The sequence below is a fragment of the Vanessa tameamea genome, chromosome 12, assembly GCF_037043105.1.
Source record: "Vanessa tameamea isolate UH-Manoa-2023 chromosome 12, ilVanTame1 primary haplotype, whole genome shotgun sequence".
NCBI classification, from domain to species: Eukaryota; Metazoa; Arthropoda; class Insecta; order Lepidoptera; family Nymphalidae; genus Vanessa; species Vanessa tameamea.
The window spans coordinates 5,793,926-5,818,637 of record NC_087320.1 but is presented as its reverse complement, the minus strand read 5'-3'; the positions used below and the strand labels follow the sequence as shown (position 1 = coordinate 5,818,637).

General features: G+C 30.9%; 2 protein-coding genes and 2 long non-coding RNA genes across 7 annotated transcripts; 3 read left to right on the top strand and 1 right to left on the bottom strand.

Moving 5' to 3' along the window:
- The first annotated feature begins 896 nt into the window (after positions 1 to 896).
- Positions 897 to 3,628, top strand: LOC113392999 (uncharacterized). 3 transcript variants are annotated; one of them, XR_010309300.1, is made up of 3 exons: positions 897 to 912; positions 1,792 to 2,127; positions 3,455 to 3,628. It is a non-coding gene; the product is annotated as an uncharacterized LOC113392999 (long non-coding RNA). The 3 variants fall into 3 exon arrangements; XR_003368453.2 differs by lacking the exon at positions 897 to 912 and adding an exon at positions 1,191 to 1,409; XR_010309299.1 differs by lacking the exon at positions 897 to 912 and having other exon boundaries at positions 1,429 to 2,127.
- A 12,490-nt stretch (positions 3,629 to 16,118) lies between these two features.
- On the top strand, positions 16,119 to 17,715 carry LOC113392998 (uncharacterized). The gene is made up of 2 exons (XR_003368452.2): positions 16,119 to 16,344; positions 17,371 to 17,715. It is a non-coding gene; the product is annotated as an uncharacterized LOC113392998 (long non-coding RNA).
- A 163-nt stretch (positions 17,716 to 17,878) lies between these two features.
- Positions 17,879 to 19,444, bottom strand: LOC113392994 (uncharacterized). Of its 2 annotated transcripts, none has more exons than XM_026629677.2 (5): positions 19,297 to 19,444; positions 18,986 to 19,186; positions 18,574 to 18,797; positions 18,281 to 18,430; positions 17,879 to 18,046 (listed from the first exon to the last, which is right to left on the bottom strand). In XM_026629677.2, exons 1-5 carry the CDS (start codon positions 19,304 to 19,306, stop codon positions 17,954 to 17,956), a joined length of 678 nt encoding a protein of 225 aa, XP_026485462.1. In that variant the 5' UTR covers positions 19,307 to 19,444; the 3' UTR covers positions 17,879 to 17,953. The 2 variants fall into 2 exon arrangements, with proteins under 2 accessions (XP_026485462.1, XP_064072598.1); XM_064216528.1 differs by having other exon boundaries at positions 18,574 to 18,810; positions 18,993 to 19,186.
- A 2,270-nt stretch (positions 19,445 to 21,714) lies between these two features.
- LOC113393113 (uncharacterized) lies at positions 21,715 to 23,628 on the top strand. Its single transcript, XM_026629825.2, has 4 exons — positions 21,715 to 22,476; positions 22,820 to 22,888; positions 23,244 to 23,388; positions 23,468 to 23,628. Exons 1-4 carry the CDS (start codon positions 21,715 to 21,717, stop codon positions 23,626 to 23,628), a joined length of 1,137 nt encoding a protein of 378 aa, XP_026485610.2.
- Positions 23,629 to 24,712: the final 1,084 nt, after the last annotated feature.

The window sequence follows — 24,712 nt, the reverse complement described above, 5'->3', positions numbered from 1 at the left end:
ACCTTTCAATTCCACCCCACGAAACAAAAAGTATTACATTATTTAACCCAAAGGGCCGAAATTTTCGAATATTTAATAACCATTTTGACAATGACTTGGTCTTTTTTGCACATTATGGTCCATTAGACTCACTTGTCCCTACTATCAATCTTTTCAAACGTCCCCGTTATCTCAAATGTATAGCTTGATTTCGTTTTGTTTGAGCGGTGATTCGCATTTAAAATATTTACTTACTAAATATCAACTTTATTTGCTAACCCATTCTCAGACAAACGCGGTAAATACTGTTTTTTTATGAACGTTTAGGTTGAAAATATTAAATGGTAAGCGATTTTTAACCAAAATATTAAGTATATTTATCAAAAGAGCAATTTATTTTCACTTGTTATTAACAATAATCACAATTTTTATCTTTTATTTATGGACAGCATACTTTCATGCCTTCTAGGAAAAATGCTACGACCTTGCTGCTTGACCAATAAATAAATGGTTCTTATAAAATATCGTCATCTCTAAATCGATATTGTATTACCAAAACCAATCATTATCTTATCAGATAATGTTTTGAACGTATCTTTTTGTTTTAACAGTTTATTTTTTCGTGATGACATAATTATTTTCTGGTATTCAAATATTGAAAAACATTCCGTCTCGTAATAAATTTAATTTTTAACAGTTCAGATAAAATGAAGGATAAGTAATAATGGTACCTATTTCTTGGCTACTTCTGTGAAAATTTTTGTTGCTACTTCGATTTATTGCTACGAAATAGATACCTATATGTTCGTAAATCGTTTCTTATTTGACATAGAAAGAAATAGACACAAAAAAACAGTTGCAAAGCGAAAACAAGGTTTCAACCTTGTGCGCACGATCCGTGATCACCTTCATATTGTTTATCAAGAACTTGGAGTAAGTACGGCGTGTTTTGGAAGTAGTTTTACACATAATACTTAGCTGAAATATTTTTTTAAGTTGTCACCTTCCTATTTTCCATGTGACTCTTTTAAGTATTACGTATTAAGTTTTTTAATTTTTTAGCTTACATATTTGTATTGACTTACTAATAACTTTCGAGATCTCAGGTATTTTTCATATTGTAGTGAATATTATGTCCGTAGCGAAGCAAGGTCGAACGTTCCCATTATACAAACTACGTAGGCATCAAGGCAATATGACTGTTCTGTCTTTTTCATTTGTCAATTTTAAATGAAGCAGTGTAGACTGAGAAAGCGAAATGGCTACAGACTGCGCAGGAGCGTTCACGCTCGCGTCATAGTTTATGTACTTGCAGTGTGACAAACTGCATTAATTAGACTGATTCATACTGTTTTCCACTACATACCAAGTCACCGCGCTATCAACATACATATTTACGTTTTCTTCGCTTTTTAGACCCACATTGTAAGGTAATATAGTCTTATTTATTTATTTTATAAAATCTATACGTTAAAGAATTTATATTTTAGAAAAAAAAAACAATCAATTTTTGTTTAAATTTATTTATATTTTGAACATCAGAATTAACAAAATATATACAACGTTGTCTTGTCATCGATCCTGAGTAATACTTTGTTCTATTTATCTCCTTATCACGAGATAACAACGTAGAGAAATGATAAAGCGGTTAATGTACCATTCATCCGTGTTTGGATTTTACTGTAGTGTTCATAAAGTTAAATTTCGCTTTACATGATTTATTTGAAGTTAAGCCGAATAAATAAACGTGTACGATAGGGTGGGAGGTGATATCACGAGGAAATAAATTCACATCTGATATTTTCGTTTTAGTTTAATGATAGACGGAGCAAGAAATGGGTTTGTGCTTATCGTTCGACTGTGGGGACTGTGATTGTGGAGTCAATCCTTGTTGCCTGGCTCTGAGTGCTTGTTGTCTAATACCCTGCTGTTGTCCAAATGCCTGTGGTCGGAAAGAAAATCCGCCACAGAACATAATCATCCAGCAACCGCCTATAATTGTAGACCAACAACCGCCACCACCTGGTTATCCTTACCCTCCACCTGGAGGATATCCTGGTTATCCCCATCAACAATACCCCTACTCATCGGATCAAATGATGAGATGATCGGACTCAAGTATATTTAAAGTCTTCTTGTCTAAATAAGGTAAGATTTTTTTTTTCATTTTAATTTGAGTTTTGTTTCCTAGAATAAACATAAATCTTACTCAAAGTTTGTTGTGTATCTGTTCATCTGTTCTTTTTTATGTGACGGTTCATTACTTCAGATCAGATCAATTAATGGGACGCCTAAAAATCTCTTTTTTGAACAAATGACGCTATATAAATAGTTTAATTTTATATAGTGTATTATAATTTCTATAATGTATACCAACATTTGGTGCTGATAATTACATCTTACATGATACTGTCATTATTAAACAAACTTTGATTATTTATAAGTCTAGATAGACTCTCCCAAAGCTTAGTACGCGTCGAAAAAAACATTGGCCAACCATTGGCTACTAAGTACACGCTCACTAGTAAAGGCGAGTGTCAAGTATACCTGTCACGAAAACCAAGATAATTTGAAAATTAGCTCGTTTGTTTTAGTATTGTTGTAGTGCAACACTCTATCTAGACACATAAATAAAATCGAAGGCTTAAAATTGATTTTTAAGATTCGACAAACATATACTAAAATTTGAATTCAAACAAATGCTAATTACAAAAACTCGTCAAAAAACGTGCTTTGAATTTCCAAGTAAGATAATAAAGGCAAATAGGTGATTAATGAAATACATACCTATATCTTTGTTATCAGCTAAAAGTTATAAGGAGATAAAAGTATATATTATATTATTATTATCAAAAGTATTTACAGTTAACAACTTTAATCTATAACAGATTAAATATAGCTCACTTTTTAGTGGATGGCAATCTTCAAATGTATGTATGTACAATTATATTCATCCATAGTTTTACCCTTGGCATCGTAATAATAATTATCATAAACTTACGCGTAAATAAAAAATCCATATTATATTTAGCAATTTTTGAATTTTTTACTTAATAAAATCACAAAGGTAATTTACATTAAGCTTATTCGTATCGTTCAATTCTTAAAAAGATCGTATATTGTGGAACTAAAAATACGTATCTCACGGTAAAAATGTGTTTTGAATACTCTTATAACAAAGTTCCAAGTTTGCTAAGTGATAAGACATTATTGAAGAAGTTAAAGGGAACGTAACGTGTAGTATAACAATTATTTAGTATATATAGTTTATATTGATTTTCTATTGATGTGTCGAAAGCAGATAAGACAATACATGCACGTTTTTTGACGTCATCGGTCACGTGAACATGATGTAAAAAAATTTCATTTTTATAAAGATAATTAAATAACTATTTAAAAAAAAATCTGTAAAAGCTTTTGAGGTCATTGTAAACCAAAATAAATTGAAATTAATTCATGTATTTTTCTATTCCAGGATGGGTTGTAATATATCGTGTCGTCCATGCTGTTGCTGTTGTATTCCGTGTTTATGCTGCGATTGTTGTCCGGACGATCCCCGACCACCAACCGTAGTGCATCATCACCATGTCATCCAAGTACCACCAGGCTATTCCACCAATAGAAATGACCCACCTCCGCCTTATAGATAGCAGTTATTAATAAAAACTAATGTATAAAAACGCAACACTTGTAATTGTTACGAATCACGTAAATTGCTTAAACACAATCTTTAATATCAGTCAATTGGTCTATTTCATAATTTAATCATCAATGATAATTTTGCAAAAAGTACAAGATTTAAAAAGAGAAACATTAATTAATCTAAGCTATTTATAGCGTAATTCAAAAGTTTGTACATTTTGACATTTCAATTATTCTATAAATGCGTCATAAAATTTAGGTGATTATATATTATAATAATAATATCTAATCATACTTATTGTAATTAGTTGTTGTAAATTTACATTAAATTTTAATTTGTGTACAATAAGTACTTCCAAATTATGTATAACCATACCATACCATATAATGTTTATACTATAAACGATAAGTATATGATGTTAACTGTTATGTTTATTATGTTTTTGTAAAATAAAAATAGGTAATAAAAATGTATACATTAAATATGTACCTACAGCCTATTCCAATGGAAGTAGGAAAAAAAAAAAAACCTTATATTTACGTATTTCATGCGATTTGCTAGTAACTCAGCTATATTGTGTACTACTAAGAGTTTATGATTAACATATCTTTATTTATAATACAACACTATTGTACTTGACCACTTTTTTTTACAAAAATACTGAATATCATAGAATAATCAAGCTCTCGACCAATGACATCGCGTCAATTTGCTGTCAAATGTTGTTTATTTGGCTTTTCTCCTCTTGTGGTTGGAATAGAGTATAGCGGTCGGTTTATAATTTGTCACACGTTCGTCGCTATTTCAAAATATCAGCATTTTAAAATAAAACTATTAAGAAAATATTACGTATTGTAATATCTGTAGGTATATTATTCTTAAAAATATTACTATATTCATTATCGCGGCTAATCAGGTTATAATAATACTGTACTTTATTACTAATGAATATGAATTTACATGGGTTTGCTTTGATTTCTTAAATACAACTCAAATGACTAATATAAGAATTGTATTTCCCTATCGAGAATTAGTGTTTATCCAATGGAATAAAATGCTGCAGTATATTTTTCTCAGTTGGCCACTAAATACAGGCACATGAATAAAGTAGTATGACGTTTGACGCGTGTCAAGCGTAGCTGTCACGCACACAATGATTATAAATTTGGCTCGTTTATGATTGTGTTGTTTTGAGTTATGGGTTTCCAATCCGTCTACTACTATTATGCCTTCTAAATTAATTTGAGCCTGTAATCTCGACCGTACCGATCAATCTCTATCGTGTCTTCTCCATCGCACGTGACATTGGCGAAATAATCTGTGCCTTTTGGGCACAAAAAAAAATTTGGTCGTTTGTTTTAGTAATTTTGTAGTGCGACAATCTATATATATATGTAAATAATTTAAGATAATAATATGTAGGTATTCCTAATGTAATAGTAACCATATACACATACCTGTAAAAAAATAAAAATAAAAATATTCTTTATTGGAGTATAAAAGGTCCATAAAAGCACTTTTGAATCTTACGGATTTGAATTAAATGTAAAGGTAGCTCCAGTTTGGAAAGTTATTTCTACATACATGTAAATCCCGCCTAGAAATCTACAAATACTAAGTATACCCTTTTTATAATCTTACCTTGTATTGAGTTATAATAGTGCTTTATTTATCGTTTTTTTAACGTGAACTTTAAAAATAAATCTGCTATCTTATAGAAACGAATACCGTGCCCCAAAAATGATGTATTAACTTTGCGAAGTCGGAAACTAGGTATTATTTGTTTATCTTTACTCGTCGTGTCTACACAGTGATTGTCACCGTTTCTTTCAAAAATATATATATTATTCAAATCAAAAATCAAAATCAAAATTGAATCACATTTAAGAAAGATGCACAAGAGGCGGCCTTTTCGCTAAACAGCGATCTCTTCCAGTCAACCTTTGGGTAGAGGAAAGAAACAGATATAGAAAGAGGTAGGGGTGTACAAGGCAGATATAAACATAATATATGAATACATTACAGTGAAATAATAATATATTTAAAATAAAATAATGTACAGTACCTGGTAGCTAACAAGCATACATATATATTTGTATCTCATTAGATATAAATTATATATAAAATTAAACTAAAATTCTCTCGAACTAAATACAACATTAAAGTGCAAGATAGTATTGTTTCAACATAATTTTAAATGAAGCAAGTGATTGTGCACGTCTTACTTCAAGAGGAAGAGAGTTCCCCAAACGAATAGCCTGAACAGTAAAAGAATTTGTATAGAATGAAGTCGAATGAGGAGGAATTTTTAAAAGTAAATTATCTTCAGAACGAAGCGTTCGATTATGAGTAGTACATAAAAATTTAAAATTCTCCTTTAAATAGAGCGGAGTTGAAGGATGAAAAAGAATTGAGCAAAGAAGATGGAGAATATGAGTATTCCTGCGATAGCGAATTGGGAGCCACTTGAGCGTTTTGCGAAAGTCGGAGATGTGATCATATTTACGAAGACCAAATATGAAACGAATGCAAAGATTTTGAAGACGCTCAAGCTTGTTTAATTGCTCCTCTTTTAAATCAACATAGCAAGTGTCAGCATAATCGAGAATTGGTAATATGAGGCTCTGTGCAAGCGAAATTTTAGTGGGAATTGGTAGAAAGTTTCGCAACCTTCGGAGCAACCCTACAGCAAAAAACATTTTTTTACTTAAGTTACTTATATGTGGTTCCCACGATAAATGTTGATCAAAAATAACACCTAAATTTTTACAATTTGTGCTAAACGGTATGTCAACATTATCCAAGCGAACAGTGGGTAAGTCAGAAAAAGAAATGCGTGATATTAATTTAGAACTCCCGATGATTAAACCTTGGGTTTTTGTAGGGTTTAACTTTAATCCAAAAGATTTTGACCATTTAGCAATTTTATCTAAATTGTCATTCACTAAATAAATAGTTTTAGCTAAATCCGAAACTTTACTTAGTGAGTAGATTTTAAGATCGTCGCATAGAAGTGGTAGAGAGATGTAATATGAGAGGAGATAGAATTTATAAATATTGAAAACAAGAGAGGGGATAACACGCCACCCTGCGGCACGCCAGCAGTTATAGGAGACCAGTTAGAGAAAGAACCATTAACTCCAACACGCTGCCGACGCCCACGCAGGTAAGAATGAAACCAATCAATCACTGGTGGAGATATGTTAAGAGAACCGAGGACAGCAAGAAGGATATCAAAGTCTACGGTGTTGAAGGCATTACTAAAATCGAATAATGTCAGCACCGTAACCTGTTGATTGTCCATTCCTAGCCTAATATCAGAAACCTTGATCAAAGCAGTAGTCGTACTCAGTCGTGACCAGGTCTGAAGCCAGATTGTAAAGGATTCAGAAGGATATTTCTGGAAAGGAAATAATTTAATTGTGTATGGATGAGACGTTCAAGTACTTTCGAAAGAAAGGGAAGGATAGAAATGGGGCGATAATCAGAAAAAGAAGATATGGATTTGCTTTTTTTGGAAGAGGTATAATTTGAGTGTCCTTCCAGGAATCAGGATATTCACCAGTATTAATGGAAAGGTTAAAAATGGAAGTGATAATAGGAGAAATAATGTCTAGGATAGGAACGATCATTTTACGACTAATGCAATCCGATCCAATAGCGTCAGAATCAATTGCCAGGATATTGTTCTTAACATCACACTCAGTAAATTGATTAATGACAAAGTCAGGAGTGGATTTAGCTGAAAGTTCATTTGAAGTGTTACCCTTAGTAGTGGTATCGAAAGTTTCAGAACAAGAGAAATGCTCATTGAGCTTATTTAAATTAAAATTGGTATAATTTACACTTTGAGTAGCTTTTCCAACTCCTAAAGACTAGAGAAATTTCCAGACTTTAGCTGGTTCATTATTGTGATATTATTGTGAATGTATATAATATTGTATATTCAGAATAAACAATACAACAACCAACAAACAATTTTGCATATCCAGTTCATGAAACCGTTTTAAAATCAAATAATCGCTTTACAAGATTAAGTTTTACAAGTTTTATTTTATTTTTATTCTTTATATCGTTTGATTCGTCGATATCTAAGCCTAATAGTTACTTATATACCTTTCAACCAATCGCCATGGCTATATATTAGTAGTAACATCTGCTGGATTTTGCTGGTATATTAAAATTATTTTACAAACCTGGAATATAAAACTAAAAAAAATAATCGTATAAGTTTTTATGGCTATTATATTACATGTAAATTTAAAATTGAAAATGACTAATTAGTATCTACTAGTATTTAGTAGGAGTACAACAATGCACACATTCCATCCCCCGACGACGACATCTAAAGCCGAGGTCTGGCACAGGAGGCTCCTTTTGGACGTGCGTACTCTAAGCCCTTAAATGGCTTCCCCAACCCCAAATCTCCAAGCTTGAGTATTTTAACTTGCCTCCCCGCCGCTGATGCTCAGAGACCCTGTAGAGTTCATTGGGGCAAACAGCAATGCACAATCCGCAAAAATAAATAAAAAATATGGCGGTGTATTCATTTCTATGAAAATTGTATATTACCTTATCATAGAACATTTACTACATATGATATACATATATGACTAAGGAAAAATATTTTATAAAAGAAATCGTCTCAAAAATTTTCTGTAATTTCCAGATTGTGTTAAATCTTAAGTAGAAGATCTTGACTAATCCAATGCGGTAATTTTTGAATAATGCATGATAAACATTATAAAGGTTTCTCGTTTCAAAAGTACGAAAACTTTACTTTAAGCCTTCATATCACTTATCAAAATGACTTTTCGTCAATTGAAGGGCGTTACAGGATGTAATGATGTAACCTACCCAATTCTTTATCAAATGGTGACTCACTGTAATCGGTGAATTAAAACATGAGTCACTGGATCCTGATCACATATTTAAGTTATTTACTGATTAATTACTAATTTAGTGCATTCATCCAATATGTATTGGAACCGCGCTGAGCAGCTATTCAAAATATAATAATATTTTTTAATAATTTACAACAGTTTGTAGATTGTAGCAATCGTAAAAAGGTTTGTTTATTTTTATATTAATATACGAGCATGTGAATCATAATTTAGCAACTTAGAAATAAGATAGCCGAGCGCCTTTTCATTCTTAAGTTACTTATTTTTCCGACCAGTCTTTCGTGAATTTGAGGAAAATATCCCTGAAAAATAATATGACTACAAGAATTCTTAAATTTGATAAAATGATAATATTTGCTAAATAAGACAGATCAGTCTGAAACTATTTAATTGGTTCAGACATCTATTGTTAAATTAATCATATTTATAGCATATTTTTAACCACCAGTTATCCTAATATTCATTTCAATGTGGTTATTATAACATTGGTGTATGCATCCTCTCTCTCACAATTATATCAACGGGTAAGGCAAAGAATTTCCGTATTATTCAGCAACTTGCATAATATAAACTTAACATTTAAACACAAGTGTAATGATGATGATATTCTAAACAAAAATTTAATGAAAAGTATGGCAGAATGACAAGAGTCAGCGAGGTTGGCATGTATGTAGGTATAAATATATTTAAAACAACATCTATTGTATTTAATACGACACGGTGCTCGAATAATTTGCAATATTTTTGTTCTTATATAAACTATTAAGTCATAGTTAGCGTTTAACAATCTTAAATTTTATGTAAGTATGTCAAGTATGCATGCACATATTGAGGGTTCATGGGCTATTTGAATTAAGCAATATCCTGGTGGATATTGAGTTATATACATATTCGGAATCACCTGATTTTTCTGTTTTGTCTCACTTCGGGCACTTTTTTGTCGCTTGAAACATCAGTAAATTTAAGTACAGATTGAATCTGATAGAATTGATGCGATGATTTTGACCTAAGCGGTTTTTCCTGACAAATATAAAAGTAAAAAATATAATTTATGTACATTGTACATCTAATAGATTTTTATCTATCTACGTTTATCACGTTTAATGCTTTAGTTGCACCCAAGACAAAGCTGCAAGGACACTGTAATAATCTACTTCATATGCAAAATTACACTTCAAATCTTTCGGTTTCGTTTTCAGTGAACATGAAATCAGTGAGTGTGCTCGGAACTCCCACTATCCCACATTCGTCGCTATGTTGTTTTAACCATCATATTCCCAAACTTATTTAACGGGATGTTTCAAAAGGATGTTACAATATCACCCTCATATTGGCTCCATCAATCCAAGTATATCCTGAAGGTTCTGGTTGGATTGTTTTATACCAGATGTCTTTATTAAAGAACGCTCTTCAAAAAACTCTTTCCATAGATGCTTGCATCGAACTTTAGTATCATGTAGAATATCTGTAAAATAAAGCTTATATTCAACTAAAATTTCTTCGACGGATGGTTGTTTGGCTAATGCGTCAACAATCTCATTTCCAGGTAGGCCAATATTTAGAGTCTTAGTCTACTATATTATAAAGACATTTAATTCAATAGAATTAATATAAGATAATGAATCCAAAATAGCTATCAGCTTTAATTACATGATACACATCATTTTACAGTTAATTTTATATCGAATGCTCTTTTCTGTCTGATAATCAAAAAACGCCGCACCTACCCCCTGAGCGGCGTTAGATCCTTTATAAATTTTATAAAAAAATTCGAATAATTTCTACACAAAAAACTTTCACACTTTTCTTGTATTTCCGACTGATGATAATTTCGCTTAGGTTCATCTATACCTTCTATATCAACTTTAATGTGCTGAGATAAATCCATATTGCTTACCCAAGACTTTAATAAAAATATTTATAATTATTTACTTCTATAAATTGAAACATCTTCGTGGTGACCGTGAACGTAAACAAGAAGGGGTAGTTTTTTATTTAGCCAATAATTATTATTCTGACATAATGATTGTAATTTTTTTTTTCAACTGGTTTACATTTTAACCAAAACTTTTCGAGCGAGTAGCGAGGAGTGGATAACAGTTAGGTTAGGTTTAGGCAAATAGAAAGATTTGAGTTCACGGTTTCACATTGTTCTAAGTGTTAATTTGGGCACACATCAAAAAGATGTTCTAGTAATAAAGTAGTATGCCCTAAATGTGGTGAGGATCACGAAAATTGCACTACAACGGCCATTTGGTCAAACCGCATGTAAAGCAGAGGGACAGATCCTGATCCGCGAGCAATCGTGCGTAGCCTCCTTCTGTGAGACCATCATGGTCCAGGAGAAGACGGTGGAGCGGTAAGAAATATGACCATTACAAAACTAAAGTGTCAAACACCTAGGAAATTAAAATGTCATGTCCCTTATGCCTGTAATAACATTGACTCACGCACCCCTCTAACCGAAAAACAACAATATTATACATTGCTGTTTGACGGTAGAATGTATGATGAGTGGGTGGTACCTTCCCACGGGCTTGCACGAAGCCCTCTCACCAAGCACAAACACAGCTTTTTGTTGTAAAAGTTTTTGCGTTTTCTTTTATTAACTCTCTTAAATGTTCTGCGTAACGCTATATTCTCTTTTAGACCAACTTCATTGTTAGCGCCTGATATAAAAGCATAGCAATCTACTCACCTACCACCTATTGTTTACGCATGCAACCACATATTACGGTTCTAGACGGTACGCACACAATAATCAAGCTATGCCCATCTTATTGTTAAAGGTCACTTGTTTTCGCCATATCATTTTACAGACGCTTTTAAACTCCCAACCTATACGCACGTCCAATAAAGTGCTGTTAATTTTATATGCATCGAGTTTTATTTGAATTAATCTTATACAATACACAGTATACACTCATATATGACTAACGATTTAAAATATAGAAAGTACTCATCAAATTATATTTGTTTCTAAATAACCAGAATGAAACGCACATTTCACAAATTACTTTAATATATGCTTAGATACATTTTACTATGTAATATATTATAGTATTTAATATATTATAATAATTTATACGTAACTTTCAATAAATTGCAAAACAGTTGAAAAAGTTTAACATGGAATTTAAAGTTTATTTATGATATTATAATAATATAAAAGCAAAACTATTTATTAATAAATTATAACATAAATCTGCAGGCACATCATATGCGGTTTCTTGGTTGCGAATCCAAAATATTTTTTTTTATTTAGTATATCATGAGTGAAAATAATAATTTAATAGCACTAAAAGCAAATATAACAAAAATAAGCTTATACTCGTATATATGAGTTTACAAAAAAAGTCTGATTAAATTAAATATTATTATTAGCTAAGTACTTTATTTACATGTGGTATGGCACTTTACAAAGAACGAAACTTATTATCCTTTATGGGTTATGTACATGACCTGTGTTAATGATAATTAGCCCATCCATATATTATTGGAAATAAAAGTAACATTAAACACATGCATAGCAGAGTCATTTAAAATAGTAAAAACAAATTTAAAAAAGGAATAACAACAAAAAAACAGAACGTCATTTTATATAAGCGAAAATGCCAAATAGCGCTGGGGACGAAAGCATGAATGTGCATGAGTGTGTTAACAAACCCTCACACATGTATACACACGTATGTGAGGGCTTGTTGAAAGAATGTAATTTGTTGGTCATCGGGTACAAGCTAGAATGTTGTACAAAAATATTTTTCAGTTTCTTCGTAATTTTTATTAAGAAGAAAATGTGTTATAATTTTTAATCATCAATAAATAATATAAAACAATTGCTGTCTGTATCTGATATATTATATAATACAGTGTTATTTGAAAAATATTAATAACCTCCTAAATACTGATTGCAGTGCTCAAATAAAACAACTTTTGTATAGAATCAATAACGAAATCTCAAAAAAAAAAATTCTTGCCCATACTAAATAAAAGATGAACTGTTTGTATGGAGACACAATTTTTTTGTAACCTGTATAAAATAAAAAAAAAAAAAAATTATGATATATTATATCATAATTTAATTTTTATTACATTATAAGTTAAGAGGACAGTCCTTGCGGAACGCCTAAATAGCACTTACTATTTTCGAAATATCTTAAAACTGGAGCATTGATTATGGATGAAAAAAAACATTCAGTATCTTAATAAATAGATCTCAAGTTTCACCGCATGATATTTATAAAATTTGTATTAATAACTCAGTAAATTCATCGTCAACATCACTCCAAACACTGAAATCGACCTTTTCTATTAACGTTTTTTAAACTATTTAGCTGCTAGTTTATACATGTATTTTTGGTTAAATGGGGACACAAAAGTGTAAATAATAAGTTCACCGTGTTAAATTTCTATTATATCACATAATATTATAATAATTTTTATTTAAATATTGCTTACTTTTTGGCATTCGTCGTCCATACTTTTTAGTATGGAGAAAATCATTTGACGGTTTTGACTTATTATTCGACATCGCTGTCAATAAATTTTCAGTCTACTTGTAAGTATTTCACGACGTGTCGCTCTCGAGTAAGCGCGGCTAAATTGAACCGAACTTCGGCCGATTTTTTTTTTTTCACCCAATGTTCTGCCGAATTTCATATTCCATTAAATCCACATTCGGCCCATCTCTACTTATTATAATGAGTCTATTATTATTTTTTTCTAATTTCACACAAAAGCTTCTAATTTGCTCAAACTTTCTTGTTATTTTAATTTAAAGTTAGGTCGGACATGGGCTAATCATTTCAGTATTTTGCATATTTTGTAAGATATAGCCCTAATATGCGAACGTAGCCCGAGAGAAAAATGCCGGTCCAGGAGTTTTTGAAGCGAGCGCTGCAAAAACTATAACATATAAATTTAAAAACTTCGTATGAGTAATTTGTTTTGTTTAAATAAACGAGAAGAATAATATCAATAGCTTGGGACGTGTACAACGAGTATATTGAAAGGTAGGTAGGTACTCAATCATGTTTTGTTACAAATTATGATTAGCCGAAGTTTGTAGATAATCGATAAAGTTATTTAAAAAAACCAATTAAGGCGTGACCATCGGGTGACGTTCGCTGTTATGTGCTAGGGGAAAACTATTATTGTTATGATTTTTGATAAAATGACACGCTTAACTATAGCGCTATCTCCCGTACCATTAATGTCTTATCCCATTACGTACTTATGGAAATTTAATTCGAAAATTTGGGTTGCTACTGTATGTATTTTCATCGAAAAATCATAACAATAATAGTTTTCCCCTAGCACATAACAGCGAACGTCAGCTGCTCTGATAGCGGTGGAGCTAAAGGATACAGCATGAAAAAGTCATTGGAAAAAAAATTGCTCCGCTGATTTTTATACCATACACACACATACACATTTATCAATGGAATGCCGATGATGACGTAATAATATGTATTTGGATATGGCACGAACACAGCAGAATGTATATGAAGAAGTAGAATAATAATTGATGTATCAATACAAATATTATAAGATTTTTGTCTTACATTTGTTTATTAGATTTTGTTTCTAATAAATAAATATTTCTCTATATAATTTGAAACTGACACAAAATTAATAAATAGAATTTGGTGTTATTAATATTATACTTATTGAATTCAAAGTATAAGATAATTTGAATGTTAAAAAAACAGAAAAGTCGTAGTCAGCTGATTGTTTGTGGGTATTTAGATTGTCTGTTTATTTTCCAAAGAGACTATGCACTTGTAGATTATATAACTTATTAATAAAAAAGAAATGTATATAAAATAATAATACCTCCGTATTCACCAAATGAAAGGCGATTCTTACTAGTTAAAGTGAATACTACCTACTCCTTTTACTAAAAGTGCAAAAGGTTGCTGCTGAAAAGAATGATACGTACAATTAAGCGACTTGAAAATTGATTTTATTAAATAACTAATAGCTACCAAACCCTCCTTTCGGTCTTCTTACAGACAGAAAAAGTATATACATAAAAAATTTATATCATAAAATACATCTCTAATTGTCGTTGTATTTTGGCCAACATCTTCAATAATCATCATAATATTTTAACCAATTTACACAAAACCTCAACATACAAAATACATCTAAACCTATCTCATGATAATTACTCTATCCATTAGTGAAAACCGAAAAAAAAATCAATTTGGTAGTTTTTGAAATTATCGCATACAGACGCGGGACCTTTATTTTATGTACGTATTACACGATTTATGTATAAACGAAGCACAATTTTAGTACTTTTGTTGGTCATTCCCTATATTATTAAACAATACACCATTGTACTGCAATAAATATTATATTATAAGAAATAACGTTTCACCACATGGACATATGTTTTAATATTCTACAATTTCATCTTTCAGCGCCCAGAAAGATTATTCCAGAATCATGTAATGTGTACTAATGTACAAAGAAAATTATGGATCGTAGAGATACGAAGTGACGTATTTAGTGGGAGGAGATTACTTAAAAGGCGCCTAAGCCTACCCCACCAAAACAGCATCTTGAGTTCTTCTGTAACAAATTTTGTTGAACAGACTCAACGTAATTATTATTATTTTAAATAAAACTAATTAGCAAGCATTACAGTGCCTAAAGAAAAATAAATTGTTGTGTGAACTTTTAGTGCTTACTTAGTTAAAACCAGCCCCAAAGGTTCAGTCACCATGTTAACTGGAGGTAAGTAGAATAATACTATAGGTAGATACTTAAAGGTTAGTAAATAGAACAACTTATTTTATTATAATAGTCAAAAATTATATAAGTATCAGGTCTTAGCTACTAGCAGGTATATGTGGATTATTGTGGAGTTTGATTGGTTCACAAACTGTACCGTTTCGGTCAAATTTTCCCAGATAATTATAAAACGAAAATTTGTAAAAAAGATTAAAGAACGTATTCAATATGCGACAAGACACTTTCTACTATTTTTTCAAATTGGGGTAAATAGTTGTATTATCTTTATTTCCATTAAAAGCAATTAATTTAATTTTCTTTAACTTTACTTATTTTAAAATAGTAATTTGATTTATGTTTTAAGAATAGTGTAAAAACAAAAATTTTAAGAGCATTTCATTCGCTAATTTCGTGCAAGATTTTGGCTTATGTTCAACAAAAGTTAGAATTAGTTTATTGTGGCGGTTCTTGTCAATTTGTAAAGTTCAACAACACAATTTAATCTATTCGTCATCATCAGTTAACATTATCTAACTTCAATGAATATTCATATTTCTTTCTTTATTTTCTGCCACTCGTTCTTTAATAATTTTGAAGTTTTGATAATTGTATATACCTAAAATATAGTAGGTTTTTTGATCACATTTTATTTCTAGTTATGTTGTTTAAAATTATAAATTATTGTACATTTATAAATAAAAACTCTTGCAATAACGTACTAACCTGAAGTAAATCAATGTCCTGTCAATCTCCTAAAATTATTTTTTTATTTAATGCCTAAAGCTTGCTTATAAATTGAATCAATTCATATAATAAGCACTGAAGTTTCATGCCTGAATTATTTAAAAAAAAAATATCATCTTTTGGTTACATAATAATTATAATTGTGCAAATCGACATTTTTCGTAGCTTTAGGTTACAAATAGATAATAAATCGATATATTGTGATATGAAAACCAAAAATGTTTGATTGGTTTATCTTATCTTTTTAGACATGACACAGTTCAGATTTTTTGAACAAATTGTTAATATATTTACTAGCTGTAGGACAGTAAAAAGGTTGTAAAAGGTGACATTGTAAGTACAATATTCCTTTAATTACATATTTTCATGAAATTATTATTTATATATTAATATTTAAAATTCATAATATCTATTAAATGTTCCAAATCATGCTAAAATTTGACATGACTTTACGCGAATTAAAAAAAAAATTATAATCGTTAGGTTCTCCTAGTAACTGTACTACTGTATCTTGTTATTGATAATGCAGGATTAAGGTAGGTATATAAATACGTACAAAGTATAAGAACCGTAATCGTTTTAGTGAACAAGGCCAAAAACAATAAAATATATAAGAATCATGAGTTAATCTAATTCTTCGATTCCAGTTATAATACACGTCTCTTGCTTTTTTAAACCCTCTAGCTTACTCTCATAAACATTTCCTTAGCACGACTTTTTAACCCTCATTGTCATCAAAAGCTAAATAATAGATATAATGCATAAATAAATCACCGTAATAGGGTCGGTAGCGGTAATTACGGGCGTCAGCTGACGTCATACGGGGCGCCATTTCAAAATATGTATGATGTAGATAGAAAGTCGTTTAAACGTGATTTGCACTATCTAACTAATAAATGCAAACTACTTAAGAGATTTTATAAATAAAATGGCGTCATAATACAGTTGTCTTTTTACACACAGTTAACATTAAATCTTTTAATTTTAAATTAAATTTAAAATAATATTTTTTTTAAATATTGTGCAGGTTAACAACGGATAAAATGGATAAAATAATATATGTTCCTAATAATAATAATGATCAGTATATTTTTAATTTTGTGAATTATTTTATTTTTGACATTTTATTTAAAATGATACAAAATATCAACCGGCATTAATATTGTAGTAACGTAAGACCCTGTAAATGTTTGGGACATTGCTGGCCTGAGGTCTCTTATTCGTTTGAGGAGAATTAAAACTTATTCCAATACTCTATTCCAATGCGAGTTGGTGGATAGAACATTATAGAGTTACTTAGTCTTAAGTTTACTATTTTACATAATATTATATGCAATAATATATTTTTTTATTTTTCAGTTAACTATGGGAATCTGTTGTAGTAGCCCGTGTAACCTAGTCAGCAGTTTGTGCTGTTGTTGTGGATGCTGTGGTTGTGACAACAGCGGCGGTGGAGGAGTTACTGTGGTCGAGCATCCTTCTAACGTGATGGTGATCGAAGACGCTCCGGGACCAATGTATAGATGATCTTCATAAATTCTTATATCTATATTAAAATGGGTGACAACCCTAATTTAGAGTTATGTTTACGTCAATGCTCTTATTAATATTTATATAATTTCATTTATGTTGTAATAAATTATTTTCTAATAATAATCTTCATTCTTTAGTTGAATTATAAATAAAATAATTTTCTTCCTTAATCATATTATATTTAAGTAATTTGTTGACACAAATTTGCTTATAATATTTATTCATGTCCTTAAAATACATTTCCATTAATTCTGGGGCATGTTTTTGATAAATATGTTAACAGGAATAAAACACTAAGGTTACGCTTCGTTCACATGTAATAAAAAAAGTAATATACAAATATGGTTTTATTTAGTACAAATGGGTCTCGCTATCCGTTTTCTTGTTAAACAGTGTCGATCGACTTCAATCAGCCTTCCGTTGTGCAGAGAACCTCGTGCTGTTTGTACGATACTTCTGACCCACTAAACGAAATGTAGCAGCACTCGTGGCTGGGATGTATCTGTAATAAAAAAAGGAACTAACTACAAATATCTAGATTATACCTATATAACAGATCTACCAACTTTATTTATACAATTAAAACATACAATAAAATACACGTTTCAAAAGAGTACTACATTTTTAACAATAAGAATATTAGAAATACATATGTATTTTAAAATGACTTCGGGAAAAATGTAGATTGTAAATATGACATAGGATAATCTTACGGTATATTACATATTATGATTACCTTGCCAGGAGAAAAAGATCCCCTGTGGCGTGCCCTGCCTAGGTACAAGGGCTCACCCGTATGAGTATTGCCCGCGATGATTGCATTAGGTGGCACCTGTCCGTGACTACTCGGCACCCAATGCACTGCGTGGTTCGGAGCACATAGCACCTGGATATAAAATTACAATATTTTAATCGAGTATAAAGATAATATAAAGTATACGACAATTACATAAGTTTTGTGATATAACTATCGATTACTACAAGAAATCATTTTATTATATTTTTAAAATAATGTGTCCGGTTATTTACCTCAAAATTGTGCACCGGTATTTCTTTACCGGAAAATGGTATATAGGCCGCTTTATGTTTAATAGCTAGCTTGCCCGGAACTAAATTTCCGTTATGATGAGCTCGGATAGACCATAAGGGACTTCCATCCCACCCTTCTCTGCCAGCAAGGAACGCTTTTCCATAAAGGGCCTGAGCTGTAGCAGGTGTCGCTGGCACCCAATCTATAATTTCCGTTGAAGGATCTGTAATAAAAAACTTTTATTTAATGTTTTATACCTATTTCGTATGTAAGAAACATACGTGTATTAGAGTTTTTCATTTTAAAATGTACACAACGGGAAGTTTATTGCATGCGACCTTATTAACCAAAATATTAAAAATAATACTTAAAGTGACAAGTTTCGTTTAATAATTAATTAAAGCATCTTACGTTCCACCACTTGTACTGGTTCAGGCGCCGGTTGTGGAGGATAAATGTAATTAGTCACGTAGGCAGGCTGCGTGTCGATTTGGTGATGTGGGGGATATACCGGCATAATGACCGGTGCCGGTACATAGGCGAAAGATCCAGGCGCTGCAGTCGGCGGAGGAGGGTATCCGTAATACGGGGGAGGACCGCTTGGGGGCGGATCTAGAAATTCGTCAGAAATAAAATTACATAAAAATTAACTTGCAATATAATACCTTAAAGGGGTAAGGCACATCAGATACTTAATAATTATGTATAAAATGTTAACTTACTGTAAGACATATTGGAGAATCCTTTATAAAACGTAAACAAAAATACAAATACACTATTGTTTCCTCAAAAGCGCTATTGCGTTTTTAAGGAGCATTGGAAACATTTATCTTTTACCACCTTTATCAGAGTCATGTTTTTATCACTGTTATTTCAAAGTATTGATTAGATAAGATATTAATGTACTTATGTGTATGTTTTAATATAATTTCTTGCAAAGTTAATGACTCATTCTTTCATTTTTTTACTGTTATTTATTTACTACATAGAAAATTTCGTTAATTAATAACAACGAATTTTATTTAAATAACTCGCTTTTTTCCTCCTATATTATCTTAACTTTATCTATAAAAGCGTTCTATGAAATCACAATGGTTTGACAGCAGACGACATACATGTACAGATTTTGACTAACATGTAAACTCGGGTATTTGTGGAGTTGAATTAGACTAGGTTAAGCCGGAGCCTTTGGTTAGCAAAGACTTGATTTCAGATTTAAATTTGTTCCGGTTCTTGTCGACGTGTTTGCTAAAAATATTAGCGCGTCTGGTGATGAACTGTCTACGGTCTTAATGCAATAAGTCATTGATATGCAGAAGAAACAGAGTTGGTATGATAGTATACAGCCTTGAAGAACACCAGAATTGATGAATTTTAAGTCAGTCATTGCTGTCTGAGCGTCCATATTGCTCAGACAACAATGATTGATGCTTCTAAAAGTTGGCGATCAAGTTGAATAATTTCCTGGCAAGCCCATAAGATGGAAATTTCGAAAGAAACGCATTGTGCCATACTCGATCGAAATCCTCCACAATGTCCAAATTGGCTGCTAATGAAAAAAAATGGACAAAATAAGCTAAGGGGGAGCCTTTGGACTCAACTGTTTGCATCTAGAAGATCACCGGCTAAGCGACCCCGACGGAAACCGTACTGTTGTTAGCGAAACAGTTGGTGCTCCTCTTGGTACCGTAGAAACTGGCACTCGATAATGATAATGGACACCTTTATTAAGCGCCAGTTTCTAAGCTATACTTCAGCGACGGAGTCGGTGATAAAATCCACCGGGAAAGAAATCCGCCTCCACGGGTACGATGGCGTGGCGTTAAAATTAATAATTATTTCTTTTCTAACTGTGGCATAACAATATTATTAGCTAGTAGTATTAAATCACTTGAAAAACAAGAAATTTAACTTTCGTTGACTACTGAATTGTTATTTAAGTCCTGGTTAAATCTAGTGCGCTGTACATATATACCTAAAATATATATCTACCATTAATTGCCTTAACTTTACCAGCTTTCTCTAACTTTCAGTAGCTCTAGATTAAAACTGATACTAAATCGTATCGTTCAAACCTTAAGCATTTAAGGGTAGATAAATTGCTAACAGGGTACTAGAATAGCTTTATTCATGTTATCTTCCAGCTTTATGAACTAACACACTGCACTGTTTAATTGAGTAGGATCTGGTATCAATGTTTACATGTACTGCGCCTTGATTATTGTGTTCTGTATCGTCATGGGTATAACATTCCCATTCAGTGGAGTTTTGGTAATTTACCGTGCGATTAGTAAAAATATAATGTGTATGTCTGATGATGAAGTATGTGATATGTCCCCGACTTTCATCGTGTCAGTAAAATAGGAATACGGCTAAACGGCAAAGATTACGTTACGATTCGTTTGTGATATTGACAATTTGATCGAAGAATTTTATACTTATGGAAATTTTTTCCTTATAATTTAGGTATAATTTTCTAAAATTAATGAAATAATTTTCAATTATTAATGTCGTCATAGGTCTAGCTTAATCGGCTTGTACCTCATGGTTCTGGTTAGAAACCTGGATCGAATTAGGAAAATTATCTTAAGTTTTTTTTGGTACCGGCTCGTTACACTTCCGTGCCTCAGGAAGCACCTAAAGGCGTCGGTCCTGCGGCTGATCCCACACCGGTCATGTCATAATGCCTTCGTTTCGAGTAATAAGATATTATGAATAGCTCCTTGGCAAATTAAAATCAAACAGCGATCCATTATTACATATTACAATAGCGCCATGAATCCGATAATTTACATATGTCCTTAGATAGATCCCAAATTACCTTAATGGAACTAAATACGATTGTAACACACACAGACAGTCGAAATTACTTACGAAATCAAAATTTCAAATATATTTAAGTCACTAATAATATACAATTCGATAATTATTTAACTTTTATCTATATTTAAATACGTAATCTAAATTTCAATTATAATTCAATTTAGAACTAATAACTATATAATAACGTAGCGAACTAAAATTATGATTTAATAAGTAGTTTTACTACGAGTAAATTACTTGTTGATATTGTAACAAGATTAATTAAAGTAATTACAAAACAGAGCACTCTCAGCGGTTACGTAAAAAAGACGTCCAAAATGTTTTATTACTATTTTCGTTTCTTTAATTTCATATGTAGTATTTTTGGCTTAAGAAAGCCTTTCATATTTTCAAATGTAAATAACCACACACTCATATCAATATTAAATAAATTTTGGTGTCTTCTTATAGTTTGTGGCATTATTGTAACTCATTTGATCGCCATAAAATTCGACCTGCGGTTCAACATCAAACAGAACTTGAGCGAAATTTCAAATATTAATAATCTTATTATAAACGTGATCATTCTACTGAACAATATACGAAAAGAGAATATATATATTGAAATATACCGAACTACAATAAAGATGCTTAATGATTTAAAAATAAATAGAACGTGTGTGAAGATGATTTCCACAAAGCTCTACCTGTGGTTTACCATACATAGCGTCACGTTTATTATTTTTATGTCTTTAGAAGTGATTTTCTGTAATCCACCTTACCTAATGGTCATAAGAATTCCACTGTTCTTAGCTATTTTTCATTTAATAATACATTTATCCTTAATCGCGACTATTTTAAACTCTGTGAATTGTAATATTAAAGAAATTTTGAGAAATAATCTTTACGAAAATTCTGGATCAAACATTTATTTTAAAAATCGTCAACAATTCAAATCAAGATTATTTTATTTATTAAAACTTAAAATGTATTTTATAGAAATAGAACCAAACTTACACTTAAATTTAAAAATATTGTGCAAAATATACGATGACTTATGTACTTGCATTCGTCTATTACAGAAGTGTCACGGGATGGAGGTAAGTCAATTTAAACTTTAAAATTCAAAATCATTCAATTCAATTCTTAGTTTTATGACTTTTAGTTATGCCGACAGATTATTTCGACAATGACACGTAGGGTTCAATATCATGAATTGTTTACTTTTACGATAGCATGTAGCAAATGTTAATCTGCGCAGAATTGCTATTTACAAATCAACGAGTTTCTTATAATTGTTATTAGTTTTTTTTTGTTATTAAAAAATGAAGAATTCAAGAAACTCCTTTTTATAAATGACCGATCCCTTGTTATTCAACTGAATAATTGTTTGATCTTATTTATCTCTAACGCTAATATAATATAACATATAATATGTTTCAGGTTTTTCTTACGATTTGGGTGATGTTTACAAGCGCGGTTACAACAATAACCTTGATTTCTAATAACGAGGTAAGAAGTTATAGTTATTTTAGTACTAATATACAAATTCTTAAATTAATTTAAGTAATCCACGTTGTCATTCATGTCAAAATCAGGAGCCCTCCACAATACACTGCACCACTAAGTACTAACTCGCTTGTCCAGCATAATGGGTATGGGCCAAAGCTCTTAGGCTTAAGTTCTCTCTCCATCATATAAATATAACTATATATACATCTTTAAATTTGTATTATGATTATTTTAACTATCTTTTAGTAGTTCAATAAAAACTTCTTATGATATAAAAATTCTCTACTTTTTAACCTTGAAAAATATATTTTACACAATAGATTTAATTTCAATAAGGTGGACATTTTTATTCCAGACTGATCACCCTTGGTTAGAAGTGTTGCGAGGCGTTCAAGTATTTGTTTGGTTTGTTGTAGCATGTTATCTAGACGAACAAATAAAACAAGAAGTTGAAACCGTTGAATTATATTTTATTAAATATTTGATCGATTTTAAATACAGTAAGTGTTAAAAATGTTTTTTATTATGCAAGTTATTGTTAAATTATCATTAAGGCCCTTAAAATGTTTAATTTTGCAGATCATGTTAAAAGGGAAGTCCTGCAGACGTTTAAATTAATTGTTAGCAATAACCGTCTGCAGTTCAAGGCTTTTAATCTCTATCGTCTCAACTTTGCGACAATACTTGGCACTATCGTGTCCGTTATTACTTATAGCGTCATATCTATGCAATTCTTCTAATTTTTTTTTAACTACGATTATTATGAATGTTTCACAAAACATTTTATTACTTTAATGTTTTAATTATTACACGTGTTTAAATTTTTATAATTTCTAGGAAATTATTTCTTAAATAAATTTACTATTTTGTAATGATATTGCAAGCTTCTTGCATTTAAAGGGTGCAAAACTTTTGTTATGTTTAAGGTATTAAGCATTTTATCTCACAAATTTATGTCATTGAAATTTTTAAATAATAAATTGCAAGAAAATTCGTACCTGTAATCGAGATATTTCGATGTTAAATCCATAAAATTCAATGGCATGACAGTTTAAGGAGCTGCCAGTTTTTGCGTTGAAGAAGTGTGTTCCAAATAATAATTTCGTGCAGGGGTATGGTATAATCGATGGAAACTTATGCACAATGAATTATAGATCAATGTTCATAAAATGTATAAATCTATATTATCCGAGCAATGGCGTGTTTTTATCTAGTAATATATAATATATATTAGTATATAATATATTGTATGATCTGGTAACACGATTATACGATTCCAATATTTAAATTTAGTAGTTTTTCAGACCCCAACAACTTGGGAACAGTTATTTGATCACAGATAAAAATAAAAAAAAAGATTAAATCAATACTACCTGACATTTTGGTTTAGAGAAAACAATTTTGATTTGTGAGAGCTCGATCGGCAACGATTTCAAACATCGAGCTCATAAAGTATTTTTATTAAGCTTCAGGGATTTTCTGGGTCTTATTATTATGCCTTTGATCGTGAACGACATAAAAATCAGGGAATTATACCACTATAGAATGTGAAAATGTGCTCTCGGCCTTTTGATTTCTTGCCGCAAGACGACATAAAATGGAAATCTTTCTCTCAAGCATCCATACATGGACCTCCTATTTATTTTTCATATACATACATTTTATGATATACACGTAATTCGTTACTTATTAATACAGATATCGTACCTATATGGAAAGGAAAGACGGTACTGTTTATAAATTGGCAGCCTCGTTGGTCTAATGATTATACATATATAACAAAAGCAAGTCAAACGCCTTTGATAAATTGAGGAAACAATTCTA

Bases quoted from the DNA above. Each gene is read 5' to 3' on its own strand.
- LOC113392994 (XM_064216528.1), bottom strand. The intron at 18,811-18,992 runs GTGGAACGTAAG...ATTAAATAAAAG, and splicing joins CGCCTGAACCAGTACAAGTG to TTTTTTATTACAGATCCTTC. The intron at 18,047-18,280 runs GTAATCATAATA...TTTTTATTACAG, and splicing joins GATCTTTTTCTCCTGGCAAG to ATACATCCCAGCCACGAGTG.
- LOC113393113 (XM_026629825.2), top strand. From the start codon at position 21,715: ATGTTTTATTACTATTTTCGTTTCTTTAATTTCATATGTAGTATTTTT. The intron at 22,889-23,243 runs GTAAGAAGTTAT...TTTTTATTCCAG, and splicing joins CCTTGATTTCTAATAACGAG to ACTGATCACCCTTGGTTAGA. The intron at 23,389-23,467 runs GTAAGTGTTAAA...TTAATTTTGCAG, and splicing joins TTTGATCGATTTTAAATACA to ATCATGTTAAAAGGGAAGTC.